General features: G+C 43.1%; 1 protein-coding gene across 1 annotated transcript; it reads left to right on the top strand.

The window, feature by feature from the left end:
• The first annotated feature begins 9384 nt into the window (after positions 1–9384).
• Positions 9385–17725, top strand: LOC115777676 (uncharacterized). Its single transcript, XM_030725625.1, has 7 exons — positions 9385–9567; positions 13583–13709; positions 14124–14184; positions 14402–14462; positions 15014–15091; positions 16529–16603; positions 16765–17725. The coding sequence occupies exons 1-7, from the start codon at positions 9513–9515 to the stop codon at positions 17055–17057; spliced, it is 750 nt and encodes a 249-aa protein (XP_030581485.1). The 5' UTR covers positions 9385–9512; the 3' UTR covers positions 17058–17725.
• The last annotated feature ends 1398 nt before the right edge of the window (positions 17726–19123 follow it).

Here is a 19123-nt window from a genome sequence, read left to right as displayed (position 1 = left end):
CTATTCAATAAAATAATATAATTTTTAATATAGTGTTTATGTTTGTCTGTTAAAGTGTGTAGAAAGAGCCATTGTGTCATTGTGACACAGATGAAACAGAAAGACATGAAATCTGTTGGGAAAGCTGAACCCTGGCACTGCTGTTCTCTCTAAACTTCCAATATTTTTCATATTTGACAGATTAAAAGTGTCTGACTCATGCTGTTCCCAAACAAAGTTAAGATGCTGTGTGTAAAATGGAATTCAAATGGATTGTAATGATTTGTCATTAATAATTTAAACCCTATATTTAATAGAAAAAGGTTCAGACATCAACTAAAACTGAGAAATTTCACTGTTCATTGCACGTTTCTATTCTTCCTTTAACAACAGTCTGTAAACATTTGGGAACTGAGGACAGGTATTGCTGTAGTTTTGTGCAGCTGCTTCCCATTCTTTCTTGTTTTAGGGTTTGTTTTTAGCGAGGCCTTCACTGATGTTTACCCCTGTAATCAGAGATGCTGCTTTAAAATGTGCACTAATAACATGATGTCAGCTTCTGATTAGTCACTTTTCACTTGGCCTCAGCCTCTCTTAAATCTCTTAAAAGCTCAAACCCGGTGAAGATGGCCATGTTTCTGGATCTTTGTTCAAATTGCTTTTCCTTTAAAAAAGACAAAACACACACCTGCTGATAGTAACAGCTACTGTCTGTATCTAAAACTAGCTGCCTGCTGGTTTGTATGAACAGTCATTGTTTGGGGTGTAATCAGATTCCTGCCATCTTTTTGTTTCAGTCTGCCTCTGGTCTAAAGTATCCAGACTGGTTAGTCACCAAGTTTACTTTTTTAATAAACTGTAAGTCAAAATGTCAATTTCTGCTGGAGTTTATCTGTTCTTAAAATGCAGCTTACCAACACTTTGTCTTCCTCCACAGCTTGTGGTGCAGGTAAGGTCTCTCCAAATCCACAGGTGAGTGTTAGACTATACTGACTAACGTATTCACACGTCCACCTTCACACACATATGAACCTGAGTAACATCCATTCTTAATCCAGAGGGTCTAATATGATGTGGGCCCACCCTTTGCAGCTATAACAGCTTCAACTCTTCTGGGAAGACTTTCCACAGGTTTAGGAGTGTTTATGGGAATTTCTGACCATTCTTCCAGAAGCACATCTGTGAGGTCAGACACTGATGTTGGAGAGAAGGCCTGGCTCACAGTCTCCGCTCTAATCCATTCCAAAGGTGTTCTATCAGGCTGAGGTCAGGACTCTGTGCAGGCCAGTCAAGTTCTTCCACAGCAAACTGGCTCATCCATGTCTTTATGGAGCTGCTTTGTGCACTGGTGTGCAGTCATGTTGGAACAGGAAGGGGCCATCCCCAAACTGTTCCCACAGAGTTGGGAGCATCAGATTGTCCCAAATGTCTTGGTATGCTGAAGCATTAAGAGTTCCTTTGACTGGAACTAAGGGGCCGAGCCCAACTCCTGAAAAACACCTCCACACCATAACCCCCCCTCCACCAAACTTTACACAATGCAGTCAGACAGGTACCGTTCCCCTGATAACCACCAAACCCAGACTCCTCCCTCAGATTGGCAGATGGAGAAGTGTGATTGATCCCTCCAGAGAACACGTCTCAAATGCTCTAGAGTCCAGTGGCGGCATGCTTAAGATAAGATAAGATAAAACTTTAATGATCCCACGACGGGGAAATTTGTGCATTACAGCAGCCCAATACAGAGAAAAAATGAAAAGGATGAGTAAGAACAAATAACTAAACTAAAAACTAAAATAGAATAGAATAAAATAAAATAGCAAAAATCTATACACATATACATAAGCACTATATACATAAATATATATATCAGTGTCAATACCCACATTTACATATACACACATATACACACACGTCAAAACACTATATACAGATATCAAAATATTATATACATTTGTAGCCAGTAAGGTACACAGCATACACGGTATGCATTATATGGGTGAGTGTAATAAATAAAATGTATCTGACTATATGGATAAAGTGATGGCAGAGGAGGTAAAGTGTCCAAGTGACTCAAGACATTATGATGCGTTATACAGTCTAACTACTGTTGGGATGAATGAGCTGTGAAAGCGCTCCTTCCTGCAGCGAGGATGTTTCAGTCTCTGACTAAAGGAGCTGCTCAGTTCACCCACGGTCTCATGCAGAGGGTGATGGGGGGGTCCATGATGGATGTCAGCTTTGCTAACATCCTCCTCTCACCCATCACCATCACAGACTCTAGAGGACATCCCAACACAGAGCTAGACCTCCGCACCAGTTTGTCGATCCTGCTCCTGTCCCTTTCGGTGCATCCACCCCCCCAGCAGGCCACTGCGTAGAAAAGGGCAGATGCTACCACTGAGTCATAAAAAGTCTTTAACAATTCAATTCAATTCAATTCAATTTTATTTATATAGCGCCAAATCACAACAAACTGTCGCCTCAAGGCGCTTTGTATTGTGGGTAAAGACCCTACAATAACACAGAGAAAACCCAACAGTCAGAACGACCCCCTATGAGCAGCATTTGGTGAGAGCAGGAAGGAAAAACTCCCTTTTAACAGGAAGAAACCTCCAGCAGAACCAGGCTCAGGGAGGAGGGGTCATCTGCCGCGACCGGTTGGGCTGAGGGGAGAGAAAAGACATGCTGTGGAAGAGAGCCAGAGATTAATATCAATTAATGATTAAATGCAGAGTGGAGTATAAACAAAGTAAATAAGGTGAATGAGAAGAAACAGTGCATTATGTGAACCCCCCAGCAGACTAGGCCTATAGCAGCATAACTAAGGGAGGGTTCAGGGTCACCTGATCCAGCCCTAACTATAAGCTTTATCATAAAGGAACGTTTTAAGCCTAATCTTAAAAATAGAGAGGGTGTCTGTCTCCTGAATCCAAGCTGGGAGCTGGTTCCACAGAAGAGGGGCCTGAAAGCTGAAGGCTCTGCCTCCCATTCTACTCTTAAGTATCCTAGGAACCACAAGTAAGCCAGCAGTCTGAGAGAGAAGTGCTCTGTTGGGGTGATATGGGACTATGAGGTCTTTGAGATAAGATGGGGCCTGATTATTCAAGACCTTGTATGTGAGGAGAAGAATTTTAAATTCTATTCTAGATTTAACAGGGAGCCAATGAAGAGAAGCCAATATGGGAGAAATCTGCTCTCTCTTTCTAGTCCCTGTCAGTACTCTAGCTGCAGCATTTTGGCTCAGCTGAAGGCTTTTCAGGGAGCTTTTAGGACAGCCTGATAATAATGAATTACAATAGTCCACCCTAGAAGTAATAAATGCATGAATGAGCTTTTCAGCATCACTCTGAGAAAGGATGTTTCTAATTTTAGAAATATTGCGCAAATGCAAAAAATCAGTCCTACATATTTGTTTAAAATGATCATTGAAGGACATATCCTGGTCAAAAATGACTCCAAGATTTCTCACAGTGTTACTGGAGGCCAAAGTAATGCCATCCAGAGTAAGTATCTGGTTTGACACCATGTTTCTAAGATTTGTGGGGCCGAGAACAAGAATTTCAGTTTTATCTGAATTTAGAAGCAGGAAATTAGAGGTCATCCAGGCCTTAATATCTTTAAGACATTCCTGCAGTTTAACTAATTGATGTGTGTCATCTGGCTTCATTGATAGGTAAAGCTGAGTATCATCTGCATAACAATGAAAATTGATGCAGTGCTTTCTAATAATACTGCCTAAGGGAAGCATGTATAATGTAAATAAAATTGGTCCTAGCACAGAACCCTGTGGAACTCCATAATTAACCTTAGTGTGTGGAGAAGACTCCCCATTTACATGAACAAATTGGAGTCTATGAGATAAATATGATACAAACCAGGAGGGTGCTTTCAGGGAATACTGTTAAGTCTTCAGTTTCTATGCCATATGTTAGGACAAGATCCAGAGTATGATTAAAGTGGTGGGTGGGCTCCTTTACATTTTGAGAGAAGCCAATTGAATCTAACAATAGATTAAATGCAGTGTTGAGGCTGTCATTCTCAGCATCTACATGGATGTTAAAATCACCCACTATAATTATTTTATCTGAACTGAGCACTAAATCAGATAAAAAGTCTGAGAAATCAGACAGAAACTCTGAGTAAGGACCAGGTGGACGATAGATAATAACAAATAAAACAGGTTTTTGATTTTCCCAATTAGGATGGACAAGACTAAGAGTCAGGCTTTCAAAAGAATGAAAACTTTGTCTGGGTCTTTGATTAATTAATAAGCTGGAATTGAAGATTGCAGCTAATCCTCCTCCTCGACCTGTGCTTCGAGCATTCTGACAGTTACTGTGACTCGGGGGTGTTGATTCATTTAAACTAACATATTCATCCTGCTGTAACCAGGTTTCTGTAAGGCAGAATAAATCAATACGTTGATCAATTATTAAATCATTTACTAATAGGGACTTGGAAGAGAGAGACCTAATGTTTAACAATCCACATTTAATTGTTTTATTTTTTGGTGCAGTTGATGAAGGTGTATTATTTTTTTTTTTTTTTAATTTTTATGCTTAAATAGCTTTTTGCTGATTTTAGCTTTGTTTTTTGGTGGTCTGGGAGCAGGCACCGACTCTGTGGGGATGGGGTTTTGGGGGGATGACAGGAGGAGAGAAGCTGCAGAGAGGCGTGTAAGACTGCAGCTCTGCTTCCTGGTCTCAACCCTGGGTAGTCAGTTTTTAGGAGGGTTAATAAATTTGGCCATATTTCTAGAAATGAGAGCTGCTCCATCCAAAGTGGGATGGATGCCGTCTCTCCTAACAAGACCAGGTTTTCCCCAGAAACTTTGCCAATTATCTATGAAGCCCACGTCGTTTTTTGGACACCACTCAGACAGCCAGCGATTCAAGGAGAACATGCGGCTAAACATGTCGCTCCTGGTCTGATTGGGGAGGGGCCCAGAGAAAACTACAGAGTCCAACATTGTTTTTGCAAAGTTACACACCGAGTCAGTATTAATTTTAGTGACCTCCGATTGGCGTAACCGGGTGTCATTACTGCCGACGTGAATAACGATCTTACCAAATCTACGATTAGCCTAGCCTTAACAGAGTCCTGCAGACACCAAAGGACCTCAGTCTCCTCAGCAGGTGGAGTCGACTCTGGCCCTTCTTATACAGGACGTCTGTGTTTGTAGTCCAGTCCAGCTTGTTATTGAGATGAACACCCAGGTACTTGTAGGAGACCACTGTCTCAATGTCCTTTCCCTGGATGTTCACCAGTGCTGTAGGGGGTGGCTTCCTCCTGAAGTCTATGATCATCTCCTTCGTCTTGCTGGCATTGATTTGGAGTGCGTTGTTCTCACACCAGCCGACAAAGTCACTGATGACCCCCCTCTATTCCTGGTCGTTCCCATCTGATACGCATCCGATGATGGCCGTATCATCTGAGAACTTCTGTAGGTGGCAGTGGTCTGAATTGTACCTGAAATCTGAGGTGTACAGACTGAACAGGAAGGGTGAGAGGACAGTGCCCTGTGGCGCCCCCGTGCTGCAGACTACTACATCAGACACACAGTCATGGCACCTCACATACTGTGGTCTGTTGGTGAGGTAGTTGATGATCCATGCCGTCAGCTGCCTGTCCACTCCGGCTCCCTCCATCTTCCCTCTCAACAGTGCAGGCTGGATGGTGTTGAAAGCACTGGAGAAGTCAAAGAACATGACCCTCACAGTGTTCCCTGCCTGCTCTAGGTGAGAGAGGGTTCTGTGCAGCAGGTAGATGACGGCATCGTCCACCCCGATGCTGGGCTGGTAGGCGAACTGCAGGGGGTCCAGCGCTGAGCTCACCAGTGGGCGGAGGTGGTGCAGGATGAGCCTCTCCATGGTCTTCATCAGGTGAGAAGTCAGGGCCACAGGTCTGTAGTGGTTGGACTCCCTGGGATGTGCGATCTTTGGCACTGGAACTATGCAGGAAGTCTTCCACAGTTCAGGAACCCTCTCCAGATTCAGGCTCAGGTTGAAGATGTGCAGGACCACCTGACAGAGCTGGTCTGCACAATCCCTGAGCAGTCTGGAGCTGATTCCATCTGGACCCGCTGCCTTCCTGATCTTCGTCTTCCTGAGCTGACTTCTCACCTGATCAGATGTGAGGTGGATGTGAGGCTGGGTTTGGGTGGGTGATGGGGCTGGCTCCGCTGTGGGTGAGGGTGAGGAGAGCGCAGGCAATGATGGCATTGCACCAGGAGAGAGGGGGGTCAGCATAGGGAAGGGGGCAGATGGGAGCTGAGGGGTGGGGGAGGTGGTCAACGACCCAGAGTCAAATCTATTGAAAAACAGAAAAACACCCCGGTCTGCTGACCAGCACACCCCCGGTCAGTAGACCGGGGGTGGGCTTTACACCACTGCATCAACACTCTGCATTGAGCTTGGTGATGGAAGGCTTGGATGCAGCTGCCATGGAAACCCATTCATAAAGCTATCACTGTTCTTGATCTGATCTGAAGGCCACATGAAGGTTGGAGGTCTGTAGTGATTGACTCTGCAGAAAGTTGGTGCCCTCTGTGCACTATGACCCTCAGCATCCACTGACCCCACTCTGTGATTTTACGTGGCCTACCACTTCATGGCTGAGTTGCTGTCATTCCCAATTGCTTCCACTTTGTTATAATCCCACTAACAGCTGACTGTGGAATGTTTAGTAGTGACTGGACTTGTTGCATAGATATCATCCTATCACGGTACCATGCTGGAACTCACTGAGCTCCTGAGAGCGACCCATTCTTTCACTAATGTTTGTAGAAGCAGTCTGCATGCCTAGGTGCTGGTTTATACACCTGTGGATGAGACTGGAACACCTGGATTCAATGATTTGGGTGGTGAGTGGATATGAGGTGACATATTCTTCTATGAAACCAGCTCCTAGCTTGGATTGGTGAGCTTGAACCCTCCCTTAGTTATGCTGCTATAGGCCTAGGCTGCTGGAGGGGTCCCCATGATGCATTGTTTCTTTTCATTCACCTTATTTACTTTGTTTATACTCCACTCTGTATATAATCATTAATTATTATTAAGCTCTGTCTCTCTCCCCTCAGCCCCCCCTCAGCAGATGACCCCCCCTCCCTGAGCCTGGTTCTGCTGGAGGTTTCTTCCTGTTAAAAGGGAGTGTTTCCTTCCCACTGTCACCAAGTGATTGCTCATAGGGGGTCGTTTTGAATGTTGGGTTTTCTTTGTATTCTTGTAGGATCTTTATTTTACAATATAAAGCACCTTGGGGTGACTGTTTGTTGTTATTTGGCACTATATAAATAAAATTGAATTGATTATATGTACCTGTACAGCTGGAAAAGGGTGGAGTGCCCACGCCGGAGAATTAGGAAGTAAAAAACAAAACTGATATTTAATCAGTCTGAATAAACACTTTCAGTCCTATGATTTAATAACGCAGAGCCTAAGTGACATCCTGTTTTTTGGTTGACTACATGCAAGCAGATAGAGTTAAAAATACTGGATATTTTTCCTTTAACATAAAATCTCAAAGACAGAATAAAGATCAAAGTTTGGATCTCCTCATTTTAAAACACTCAAATGCAGCTTTTTGCTTTTTCGGCTGCCATCTGAAGAAAGGTTTGAAGAAAACAAATGTACTGTTAATTAAAATATTTTACATTAGTTATCTTTTTTATTGCAACTAAATTATTGTAATCATATTTAAGTGGGGTTAGGTTAACTTGGGTTAGCCTGTGTTAGCCCTGCATCTGAATGGCCACCTGTACAGAGTGTACCCTGCCTCAATTCAGTTCTATTCAATCTTATTTATATAGTGCCAAAATCACAACAAACAGTTGCCTCAAGGTGCTTTATGTTGTAAGGTAAAGACCCTACAATAATACAGAGAAAACCCAACAGATGACCCCCCTATGAGCAGCACTTGGCGACAGCGGGAAGGAAACACTCCCTCCAGCAGAACCTCCAGCATAACCAGGCTCAGGGAGGGGCAGTCATCTGCTGTGAGGAGAGAGAGACAGGACAAAAGACATGCTGTGGAAGAGAGACAGAGCTTAATAATAACTAATGATTAAATACAGAGTGATAAACAGAGTAAAAAGAGGTGAATGAAAAGAAACACTCAGTGCATCATGAGAAATTAGACTTAAATTCCAGCATTTTGCAGATGTAATCACAGAGTTTCTTTGGACTTTAACACCACAGAAAAGGAATAAAAACTGAAGGATTCAAATTCAACCAAAGCTAAAAATAACTTGAATAAATCATTGGAACAGAATCAGGTGCTAAAGATGAAAATGTGCAGACAGCAGCCTGAAAGCATCCTGCAAACATTAAACAGAGTATCATTAAATAGAAATTAAACAGAAATATCATTGTAATTATTTTGAAGTGTCTTTGAGCAGCAGGCTGCTGCAGTTATCTCCCGCTAACAGTCCTCAGAGGCCTCGCTCTGCCAGTCAAGCATTGTCAGTTAGAGTTCGGGTGGAGCTGCTGACAGTGCTGCACTTTCAGTTTGATGTGGGCTTCATGGAGCTTATCAGTCGCAGCTGTGTGTGGTTAGAAAGACCGCCACAAAAATGTAACCCACGCCCTCTGTTTTGTTATCAGAGAAGACATCGTTCTCGGGTTTAACGTCAGAATTAGGAAACAAAACCCCCTTTTTTTTTTTTTTTAATTAAAAAAACAAAAAACAAAAAACAAAAACAAAAAACCCAAAACAATACCCCCTCTAAAATGATCCACGGCTGCGTTAGTACAGAATAAAAGCTTAACACTGATGGTTACAGCCGAACCGTTTCATCCTCTCAGCTGAATATCATAATCAATCAAAATATGCTCATGAAGCAGCAGATACAACCATTCATACACATTAGAGCAATACATCAGCTCATATATGGAGGGTGTTGAAAAACTAAAAGTGAAGAGCTGCCTGTCTGAGCTTTCGTTTAACACAAAGAGAGTGCAGCACCATGAAAATAAAGGTTTCAAACAGTGAGATAAATCTGCCTGATTGGCTTCATCTTCTAAACTGACAACAAAGCCAAAGGCTGAAGTGAAGCTGCCACAGGCTAAACTGCACAGAGCAAATATGTGAGCTAATGTTCTCAAGAGTTATTTTTGATATTTTGATGGTCTCCATCTTTATGTGACTGTTTTTGGAAGAAAGTTTAGAGCTGGGGAGGAATCATCTGTCACTCAAAACAGCCCCAAACAGCCTTAAAGAATCCAGTTTAAACAGGTGACTTATAGAAACAGCCTCTCCCCATACAGCTGTTATGAAGGGGAAATCAGCCACAAAGACCACTCTGGACTGCAAAGGAAGTGCAGCTGCACATTTTTGCACGATCATAGCTTATTAACATTAATAACCAGACCAGTTTAGCTTTACCCAAACGGAGAATGCAGCATGTTGAATAAGTGTGGCTGCAGATCTAATGAGAGCGGCTGTGGGACACGCCTGAAGTCCTGTGCAGTTTGTTCAGCGTGTCTTTAAGCAGCTCCCACAGCAGAGCAGCTCAGTGTTTGTTCAGTCTGTCAATGAGTAAACGTCCTCACAGCACCTCTGAACGGGAGCACAGCCGTCTGCACACAGGTACGTCCACACTGCTGCTTCTTCATTTTACGAAAGCAAACTGAAGGCTGGAACACTTAGAGCTGCTCTGTCCTTCAGCTGCTTGCAGTTATTTAACAGTCATAAATGTACAAACAGCTGAACCTCATGAAGAGAGTCTATGTGTGTTAAATGAGGTACAGTCATGTGTCAGCGCTGAAGGAAATAAATGTATAGGAATTTTCAAATAATATGGTATCAGTATATGCAGAGAGCTATAGAGTTTGTTTACGTATAATACCAAGTTTCGTATCTGAGGTAATCTGACAGGACTTCTGCTCCTCTGACAAACTGTGGTGTGTGATAGTGTCAGTGTGTGTTCCTGTCACACACACAGTGATTTTCACATGTTTAACATGCAACCTGTTCTCGTAATATCACTTTTAAATGTGTATTTGCATGTAGTGCATTCCAGTAGAGTTAGACTTTTATATTTTGGTCAACTATGAATGTTTTCACAAATCATATTTCCAATGTGAAGTGCAGAGTTTTGAAAGATGGGCCTGCAGGGCTGGAAACATCTTTGTGATATCTGAAGATGAAGTTATTTGTTTGTAATCAGACCAGGAAACTGTCAGACTGGCAGCACTCACACCAGAAAGCCAGAGACAGATTATGAGACAGGAGGCCCCCAGCTGCAGACCCCACCCTCAAACAAAGAGCTGGATTTGGGGTTTTTGACTCTCTTTAGTGGTTTGCGTCTCTGTGCTGCCATGAAGAGAGGCATTTTCTGTTGAGGATGCATTTTATTTTTGTTTATTAATACAGTGTTACTGTTTTGCACTTTGTTGGAACTAGTTAGTATCTCTCTTCCTCTTTTGATATAATCTCTTCACAGCTGTTTTTATTTATTTGACTCATTTTCAATTCAATTTATTTATATAGAACCAAATCACAACAAACAGTCACCTCAAGGTGCTTTATATTGTAAAATAAAGACCCCACAATAATACAGAGAAAACCCAACAGTCAAAACGACCCCCTATGAGCAGCACTTGGTGACAGTGGGAAGGAAAAACTCCCTTTAACAGGAAGAAACCTCCAGCAGAACCAGGCTCAGGAAGGGGGGGGTCATCTGCTGAGACGGGTTGGAGCTGAGGGGAGAGAAAAATACATGCTGTGGAAGAGAGCCAGAGATTAATAATAATTAATGATTAAATGCAGAGTGGAGTATAAACAGTGTAAAAAGAGGTGAATGAAAAGAAACACTCAGTGCATCATGGGAACCCCCCAGCAGCCTAGGCCTATAGCAGCATAACTAAGGGAGGGTTCGGGGTCACCTGATCCAGCCCTAACTATAAGCTTTATCATAAAGGAAAGTTTTAAGCCTAATCTTAAAAATAGAGAGGGTGTCTGTCTCCTGAATCCAAGCTGGGAGCTGGTTCCACAGAAGAGGGGCCTGAAAGCTGAAGGCTCTGCCTCCCATTCTACTCTTAAGTATCCTAGGAACCACAAGTAAGCCAGCAGTCTGAGAGAGAAGTGCTCTGTTGGGGTGATACGGGACTATGAGGTCTCTGAGATAAGATGGGGCCTGATTATTCAAGACCTTTTTGCATTTGTTCTGGGACCCCTGTGTCCTCATGCATGGAAATACAGAGGCGAGGGGAGAAGCAGCACCACCACCTCCCCCCGTACAGCGCAGTGGAGGCATCAGTGGCAGCAGGTCAGAAAAAGAGAGGAGCTTGGGTGGGTTACAAAGTGGCTTGCAGATGTGCAGAACCAGTGGGAAGGCAGGATGAAGCAGCTTGAATAGCTCACCTTTCAGGACGTGGAGAAGGGTTTCTGAGCTGTCACCTGATGTGGGCTGACCCTGAGATCAGGTGACTGGCTGGGACTGTGGCTTGAAAACTAACATAAACGTGGTCGTCTTGTTCATCATGGCAGTCCGTCTCCAAACAACTCAAGAAGCATAAAGGAATCTCAAAGAAAACAGTGCGTGCTGTAGGCAGACCTGTAACCACAGCTCTGACCGTCAGACGCACTGGTGATGATTCCTGTTTCTTTGCATCATTTGCCTCCATCAGCAGCGTTATTCTCACACAGTTCCAGTTTAAGCCTGATGGATTGCATGTGCCTGCTGTGTGTTCATGTTAGGCTGAAGCATGTTTGAGTCACAGCACTGGAGGATTTAGGATCCTTTTGTTTGACTGACAGAGTCACTTTTCTGATGCTCTGGCAGTGAAGACAACAGCAAGTTCCTTACATAAAATAAGGCACAGACCAACCCCCACCTGCTGAAGCAGCTAACTGATGTTTTATCACTCAGACTGAGGTAAAGCAAATTAATCACCGAGGTGAAGAGATGTTGATTTCCCCGTTTCCTCCATCACAGTGAGAATAACAGACTTAAATGCAGCTTTTTCGAATCTGAACTTTCTTAGACATGAACTCCTTCCCACTATGACACGCCTCCTGCTCTCTGCTTCCTGTGTTTGTCTAACAGGAGTCGATCAGGATGATTAAACTGCCGATTCAGGTGAGATAAACACCTGAAAAACGGACCGGCCTTAAAGCACACACAGCGTCATGTTTGATCCACGTTCTCTTTCCTTTGAGTGTTCATGACTCAAGGCTTTAGCACCATTAGCTTGTATTTGTGTTGTACAGTACATGTGAGCTCATATTTGCTCAGTTATGTTTAAACAGCACATTTAAAACATTCCTCTGATATGAAACCGATCTGGAGGAGTTTCTGCAGTCCAGTTCTTTCATATTTCAGACCTTTATTGGTTTGATCACGCAGGAAGAGATTCTGACCTTTGACCCCTGCCAATCATTAGACCTGAGAAACTGAGGTTAATTTACATCTGACAGTTATTCGAATTCTTTGCCAACAAATTTCTGTGTTTGAATTCTTGCTTCCTCTTCACTCTGGATCTGCACAGAAACTGAAACCAAACAGATGTTATTATATGTGATATTCTCCTGAAGACAGACTCAAAATTATTCTTAAAAAGTTCACCCTACGGCAGGGATCCTCAAATCAGGCCTCGAGGTCCGGTGTCCTGCAGCTTTTAGATGTGTCCCTGATCCAACACACCTGAATCAAATGGCTGAATTATCGCCTCAGTATGCAGTCAAGTTCTCCAGAGTCCTGCTAATGACTTCTATATTTGACTCAGGTGTGTTGAAGCAGAGACACATCTAAAAGCTGCAGGACACTGGCCCTCAAGGCCTGGATGTGAGGATCCCTGCTCTAGGGTATATTTGGATATGTACAAGTACCAAAAACTGCAGTTCCTCTGCAGTCTAGCAGAGGTGCCACAGTGAGTCAGTCCCCACAGACTCCCATGTTAAAACTGCCCAGCAGAAATAAACATGTTTACGGCTGATACAGAACCTGCTTTGTATGTTTGACAGTCCAAGATGGCAGCAGCTGAGCATAAAAGGCAAAGGGTGTGCATCGATACTGCACCTCTATGCCCCATAAAACATCATTAAGGTTGAATGATGCCTTTATCGGTCTCATGCTGAAGAGCCTCCAGCAGCCTCTTCCTGCCACAGCACCACCCAGCTGTTTCAGAGATCTTCTGTCACATGAACGGCTTCAAACCTGCAATTGTTGAAGAACTTCAACAATTGACTTCTCATCAGCCAGTCCCATAAATCCAAACCATGCTGTGTGCTGCTGCTAGGAGATAATCAGTGTTCTCAGGTCTTACCAAACTGCCAAGCCTCAAAAGGTGGAAATAAGATCTTAAAATTAAGGATGTTTCCTTGGTAGGATGATTTCTGCATGATTCCTTCCCTGCTGCTGGAGAAATAATGGAAGAGTTACACATAAGCACGTTGAGAACTCGGTGGTAGAAAATAAAGGATTGTAGTTAGGAGCACAGTTCTTCAGGAGGGTTCAACGATGTACCATCCTAAAAATATACACCTGTTAAGGATCTTCATGAACTTTGAGAAGCAGCTCATCCCTTTTAACTCTTCCTGAAACCCCAGTTTCTACTCCCAGTGCGCCTCCACACATTCGCTCATCAGCGTTTCCTTTCAGGGATCATGGCGGCAGTCGGAGCAGAGGTCACCGGGTCGTGGCTCCTGTCATCAGGAGTCGTTAGTTTCTTCATCCTCCTCCTCCTCCTCTCCATCTTCCTCACAGCTCTCTGCAGCGACTGTGGCAGGTCAGCTGGCTTTCTACATCACTGAGCCCCAACACGGGCTGTTTGTGCCACAGGGAGAAACTTTAAAAGCTTATCGAGGGGCTAAAGACATTTGCGTCACTCTCATCATCTGAACACCACAATTTCAACATAAAGTGAGAAAGCAGCATATAGAACAGATCACTGAAACTAATAAAAACATCGGCAAACAGAGCTGAAACTGAATAAAGAAAAAGCAACAAAAACATTGTTTAAGTAAAAGCTCAGAATGAAGATTGTTAAACTCATAATAAAGAAATCAATAAAGACCAGAATCAATAATTCATCTTAACTAATCCAATAATATTTAATATTATCAGTGAATCATTAAACATGATCTGGACTTGGATGAAAATGTTTTATAAATTAAGTTGACTTGATCTGTTGTTTTCTTAGACATTCGTTTGAGCTTCGGGATCCAGAGGTGCACAGAAGCCCATCGACCCTCATCAGTGTGGTGAGAAAAGGAGGAGTTTAACAACCTGAAACCTCGGACAGGACATGTCATTAACATGTCATTAACGTGTCATTAATGTGTCATTAACGTGTCATTAACATGTCATTAACGTGTCATTAACGTGTCATTAATGTGTCATTAACGTGTCATTAACGTGTCATTAATGTGTCATTAATGTGTCATTAACGTGTCATTAACGTGTCATGTTAATTGACAGGTGAAGCTGGAGGAAGCGAGAGAAAACCCAACAACTGATGAGATCCAGAATGATGAGAAACGTGAGCAGACTTTCAGTTTACTGAATTAAGTTTAAATTAAGTTGTTTCATCACATTTTGAGGCCTGTGTACTGCAGTTTTATTTATGCAGCACCAAATCACATGTAAAGACAGTTCAGAGGTCAGGACCAAGGAGGAAATCGTCACAAAACCTCCAAAAAGTACATTTCAGAAAAATGTCTTTCAGAGGGAGGTGAGTAAAACCTCTGAATCTGAGCCGAGCGTAAAGGTCGGAGATGAAATAACTGTTTCCTGAGCTGGAGATGCAACCATCCTGGAAAATAGTCATTCAAGTCTGATTGAAGCGATGATGAGAGCAGTTCCTCACCCTCAGAATCATAACAGGAGGCCCGGTCACAGAATGAGCCGTTGTACAGAGATCTGTGGTTCAGTTCACTCTGAGGATCCTTCACAGTGTGCAGGATTTATAGTCCAGATTTCTAACATCACAAACACAGCAGGACTGCAGAAAAAGTCAAAGCAGCTTTAAGATGTAACCACAGCGAAATCAGATGACCCCTGTTTCAGAATTTCCTGTGTGTGTGTGTTTAGAGTTTCATCCTAATGAAGAAAACCCCGTCCAGTTCACTCCCTGGAGAAGCCACTTGGGGGCACCACATACCAAGCAAGGTCAGTCTCTCTGATCAGTTTAGTTCAGTTAACTAAAAAAACAAGAAGGAGGAGGCAGCTTTGGCCTCAGGAGGGATCAGAAAGAAACTCACAAAAGACCAAAAAACACACCAGGAGAATCGAATCAAACAATCTACAATATTTCAATGAAGCAGCAGAGCTACGTTTCATCTACACATGTTAAATTTAGTAGCCTCCCGAAATGCATGAAAAAGCCTCAGGGAGCCACACCCTGAACCAGGGGTCGGCAGCCTGTAATACGGAAAGAGCCATTTGAACCCGGTTTCCACGGAAAACAAAACAGTGAGAGCCGCAAATACCGGCAGCCGCTACCGCGAGTGACGCATATATTGAGAAATTAAAATAACTAGATAAAATTATTTTTATTTTAATATTTCAAGATCACAATAATGTTCCAATTTAAAACTACAACAAAAACCGAACTGACAAAAATAAAATGCACTTCAATTGGATACTTATAATTTACTTCCGCGAGCGGCACAGAGCTGCAGATTAAGCCTGAATGAGCCGCGGGTTGCCGACCCGTGTCCTAAACCCAACAGGAAGTCAGCCATTTTGAATTTAAGATGCTCTCTTCTCTTTCCCTTCACCGCAGTCACTGCAGATGACCCCCCCCCCCCTCTCCCTCCCTGAGCCTGGTTCTGATGGAGGTTTCTTCCTGTTAAAGGGAGTTTTTCCTTCCCACTGTAGCCTTGCTCCTAGGGGGTTGTCTGATTGGTGGGTTTCTCTGTGTTATTGTAGAGTCTTTACTTTAACAAAGTTCTCCCACAGATTAAATGAGATTGACAGAATCTTTACTCAGTTCAGTCTAAAGGCAGAGGCCATAAAAATTAAATTACTAATTAAATTACAAAGGTTTGGAGTTTTCGTTAAAGAGCGTTTCACCACAGCACATCAAACTGTAATAACTCAAATTGATATTTTTCAGTCTGTCCCAAACTTCACCTTTGATGACAGCCAAAGTCTACATGCCAATATTTAGTCACCCAGTGGCCACAGGAAGTCAACATTAGATAAAAACCATTATGTGTAGTTTAAAAAAGTGATAATAGTCACTTTGTACATCTGCACGTCCTCACCATCTTTTCTCTGTGGTTCCTAATGTCCTGACACTCAAAACCTGACAGCACAATCACACATGGAACTAAAAGTATGAAACACTGAAATGAATATAAATAAATATGTTTGTTAATAAATGTTCTGCATGGACAGAAATAACTGAGAACATGAGGTTCACTAATAGCTCAGAAACAGGATGCTTTTGTTTTTCTGCTTCATCGTTTTCTGGTTTCAGCCTGAAATCAGTTTTTTAACTCCTGATCTTTAATTTCGTGAGAGCACTGAAGAAACTTTGTGAAATGATGGTGAAGAAATCTGATTGCTACATTTCCATGATGCCTCTGTTTGTGTGTTCAGAGTCACGTCCTGAAGAGGAACCCTCAGGCCAGTTCACACCCTGGAGGAGCCACCTGGTGGCGCCACAGAGCCAAGGTTCTAGTTCTCTGTTATTGACAGTTTTCTGTGGCTGAAGGTGAAATGATGCAGAAAGGAAATGAGAACAACAGAAAAAAGAAAGACAGCAGGCTGAAAATATACATATATTTTTTTGATAACCATGAACTGATCATTAGTTCCTATCTATCTGTTCACAGATTTGAACTCCGACCACATCTACCACAGCATCGGAGGAGATGGCACCAGTGGTGACATGTCATCGCCACCACCGCCAGCCAATCGCAGGCCAACCAGAGAGTGTGATGCTGCTCAGGAGGATTTTTTCAACCACGATGGGAATTCAGTTTATGCTCAAGTCAGCAAGAAGCTGAGTTCAAACACCTCACCTCCACTTGTTCATACATGTGAAGACACACAGGTAGAGGAGAAGGAAGAAGAGGAGGAGCCTTCACCTCCATTGCCCAAGAGGATGACGGAGATGGAGGGATAATGGATGCAGAGTGGGAGGGGGTGTGAGAGGACGAAAACGAGGATCAGATCAGCAGCAGGATTAAACGTGAAAGACTAAAAGCCCCGTCCTGCTGCACGTGTTTTTGTCATGTAAAACCAAAATCTGAAAACTACATCTGCCAATCAGATCCCTAAAACTCATGACATCACAATGTCCAAATCTCTGATTCGGCCTCTTTGGAAGTGAGGTTGAATTTGAATTTGAGAGATTCAAAAAAAGATAATGTGTCACATGTGGAGTAACATCAGCGACTCAGTGAATCTAAACAGACCTACGGAAGAAAAACCAAGTTCAGACAGTCAGAGATGATCAGAGAATTTAAACCCGAGTTTCAGCAAACATGGTTTCACTTTCAAAGGGGAAAAAAGCTTTATAATCCTTTTTTTAGGTCAGCAGACTTTTTAAGCATCTTTTTAATCAGATTTGACTGATGATTGTACACATGCAGTTTTATGTCCCAATGAGCCTTAAAATTAAAGATCATTTTGATACCTTCACAATAAGTGTCCAAATAAGTGCCTGGAGACGTTTCAAGATGGATGCCAAGTGATGAGAATTGCTTCTAAAAGGACTTTTGGGCAGTTTCCATTGCTGAACATGACAAATACACAAATACACAAATACACAAAAGGAATGATGATGATGAAGGAAGGAAACTTTAAAATGTTTTCTAAATAAATGAATGATTTTTTTTCTCCAAATAGTTTTCTTGATGATCTGATAGATGAGTGGCCAGGCTGAAACCTTTACCTAAATTAAGCATCTCACACACACAGACCTGCCAATCAGTAACATCCAATAAAATCCTCTGCTGGAGCTCCACCCTCTTGGACGGTCTGTTAGTCCAATGAAGCCACAGCAGCCATATTACTGGTCAGATAATTGCATTAAAAATGAGCCAAAAGGCTCCAACAGCACAAACACAGTCTAGAGGTCCAGTTCGGGGTGAAGCTGAGCAGACAGCTAAGAGCTACAGCCAGCTGTGTCAAACTTTAAGCCTTAACCCAGTTTAAACAGATGAGTTATAAATGCATCCTCCGCCAGCTGTTATGAAGGGGGAAATTAGCTCTAGAGACCAAAGCAGTTTCTGTATCAGGCTGTAGTGGGCCACGATGACTGTGGCCATTCAGGCCCCCTCCTGACAGGAAGTGTTCTCAGCCCCGCCTCCATCCAGGACAAAACCTTTGGGGTTTTTATTTCTTGTTGTATTTTTTTACACAAACTGGATCCAGGTGCTCGCCGAACCTTCACAGGTTCTTCTCTCCAGCTCAGTAGTTAATCTGGCTGCAGTGTGAGAGAACTGAAACTTTTCCTCCTGTGCTGAGATCATCCTTCACAGTCAGCATGTCTCCACCTCTGTGTCTGATCACATCAGTGTGGAACATGAAGCTTCTCAGTCTCCTGTGCCTGCTGTGAGCTGCTGTGGTGAAGGATCGATGGGTGTTTGTAAATTCCTGTAATAAAACTGTTGCCCCATCCTCAGGATGGTAGGAAGTGATTTCTCACTACCTTCATCACTCTGCAGCACTCCGACTGTAAGTGACGTTACAGCATTCAGAAAGTCTTGGTGAGTCACAGTGAGACCAGGAGAGGGCACAGTGATGTCTGAATGTGTTTGTTTGGACGTGTCTTTGGTTCAAACCTGCTGCTGAGAGGACATTTCCGCTCTGTGAGGACATTTTGACACTCTGCAGCAGTAAACGTCAACTGGCAGCCCATGGGCCACATCCGGCCCGCCAGAGACTGACTCAGCGTGCACCCGCATGCAGTCACAGCCCCCCGTGTGTCCGTCCCTCGGCTGTCACAAACCCCGCGGCCCAGTATCTACCATTCTGTTCTTGTTAACATAAATGTGCTGCCATTTTGTGCCATTGCGGTTGTACTGTGTGAATCTATGTCGACATCTTTTTGTCATAGTCTGATATTTGGGCCTTTTGCCTTCATTCACACTGATCAGAGGACCGACTGAAGATTTTGCTGTTTTTGCCTCCAAACAAAATATTAATTAAAAGTAGGTAAATTACTGGTGCAGAGACAAACTCGTT

The sequence above is a fragment of the Archocentrus centrarchus genome, chromosome 3 (genome assembly GCF_007364275.1).
Source record: "Archocentrus centrarchus isolate MPI-CPG fArcCen1 chromosome 3, fArcCen1, whole genome shotgun sequence".
NCBI lineage: Eukaryota > Metazoa > Chordata > Actinopteri > Cichliformes > Cichlidae > Archocentrus > Archocentrus centrarchus.
The sequence above is the reverse complement of the archived record's forward strand: the minus strand, read 5'-3'. Positions and strand labels throughout refer to the sequence as shown.

Coding starts and splice junctions, on each gene's coding strand:
- LOC115777676 (XM_030725625.1), top strand. CDS start 9,513: ATGAGTAAACGTCCTCACAGCACCTCTGAACGGGAGCACAGCCGTCTG. Junction 9,568..13,582: donor GCACAGCCGTCTGCACACAG/GTACGTCCACAC, acceptor GTTTCCTTTCAG/GGATCATGGCGGCAGTCGGA. Junction 13,710..14,123: donor CTCTGCAGCGACTGTGGCAG/GTCAGCTGGCTT, acceptor TTGTTTTCTTAG/ACATTCGTTTGAGCTTCGGG.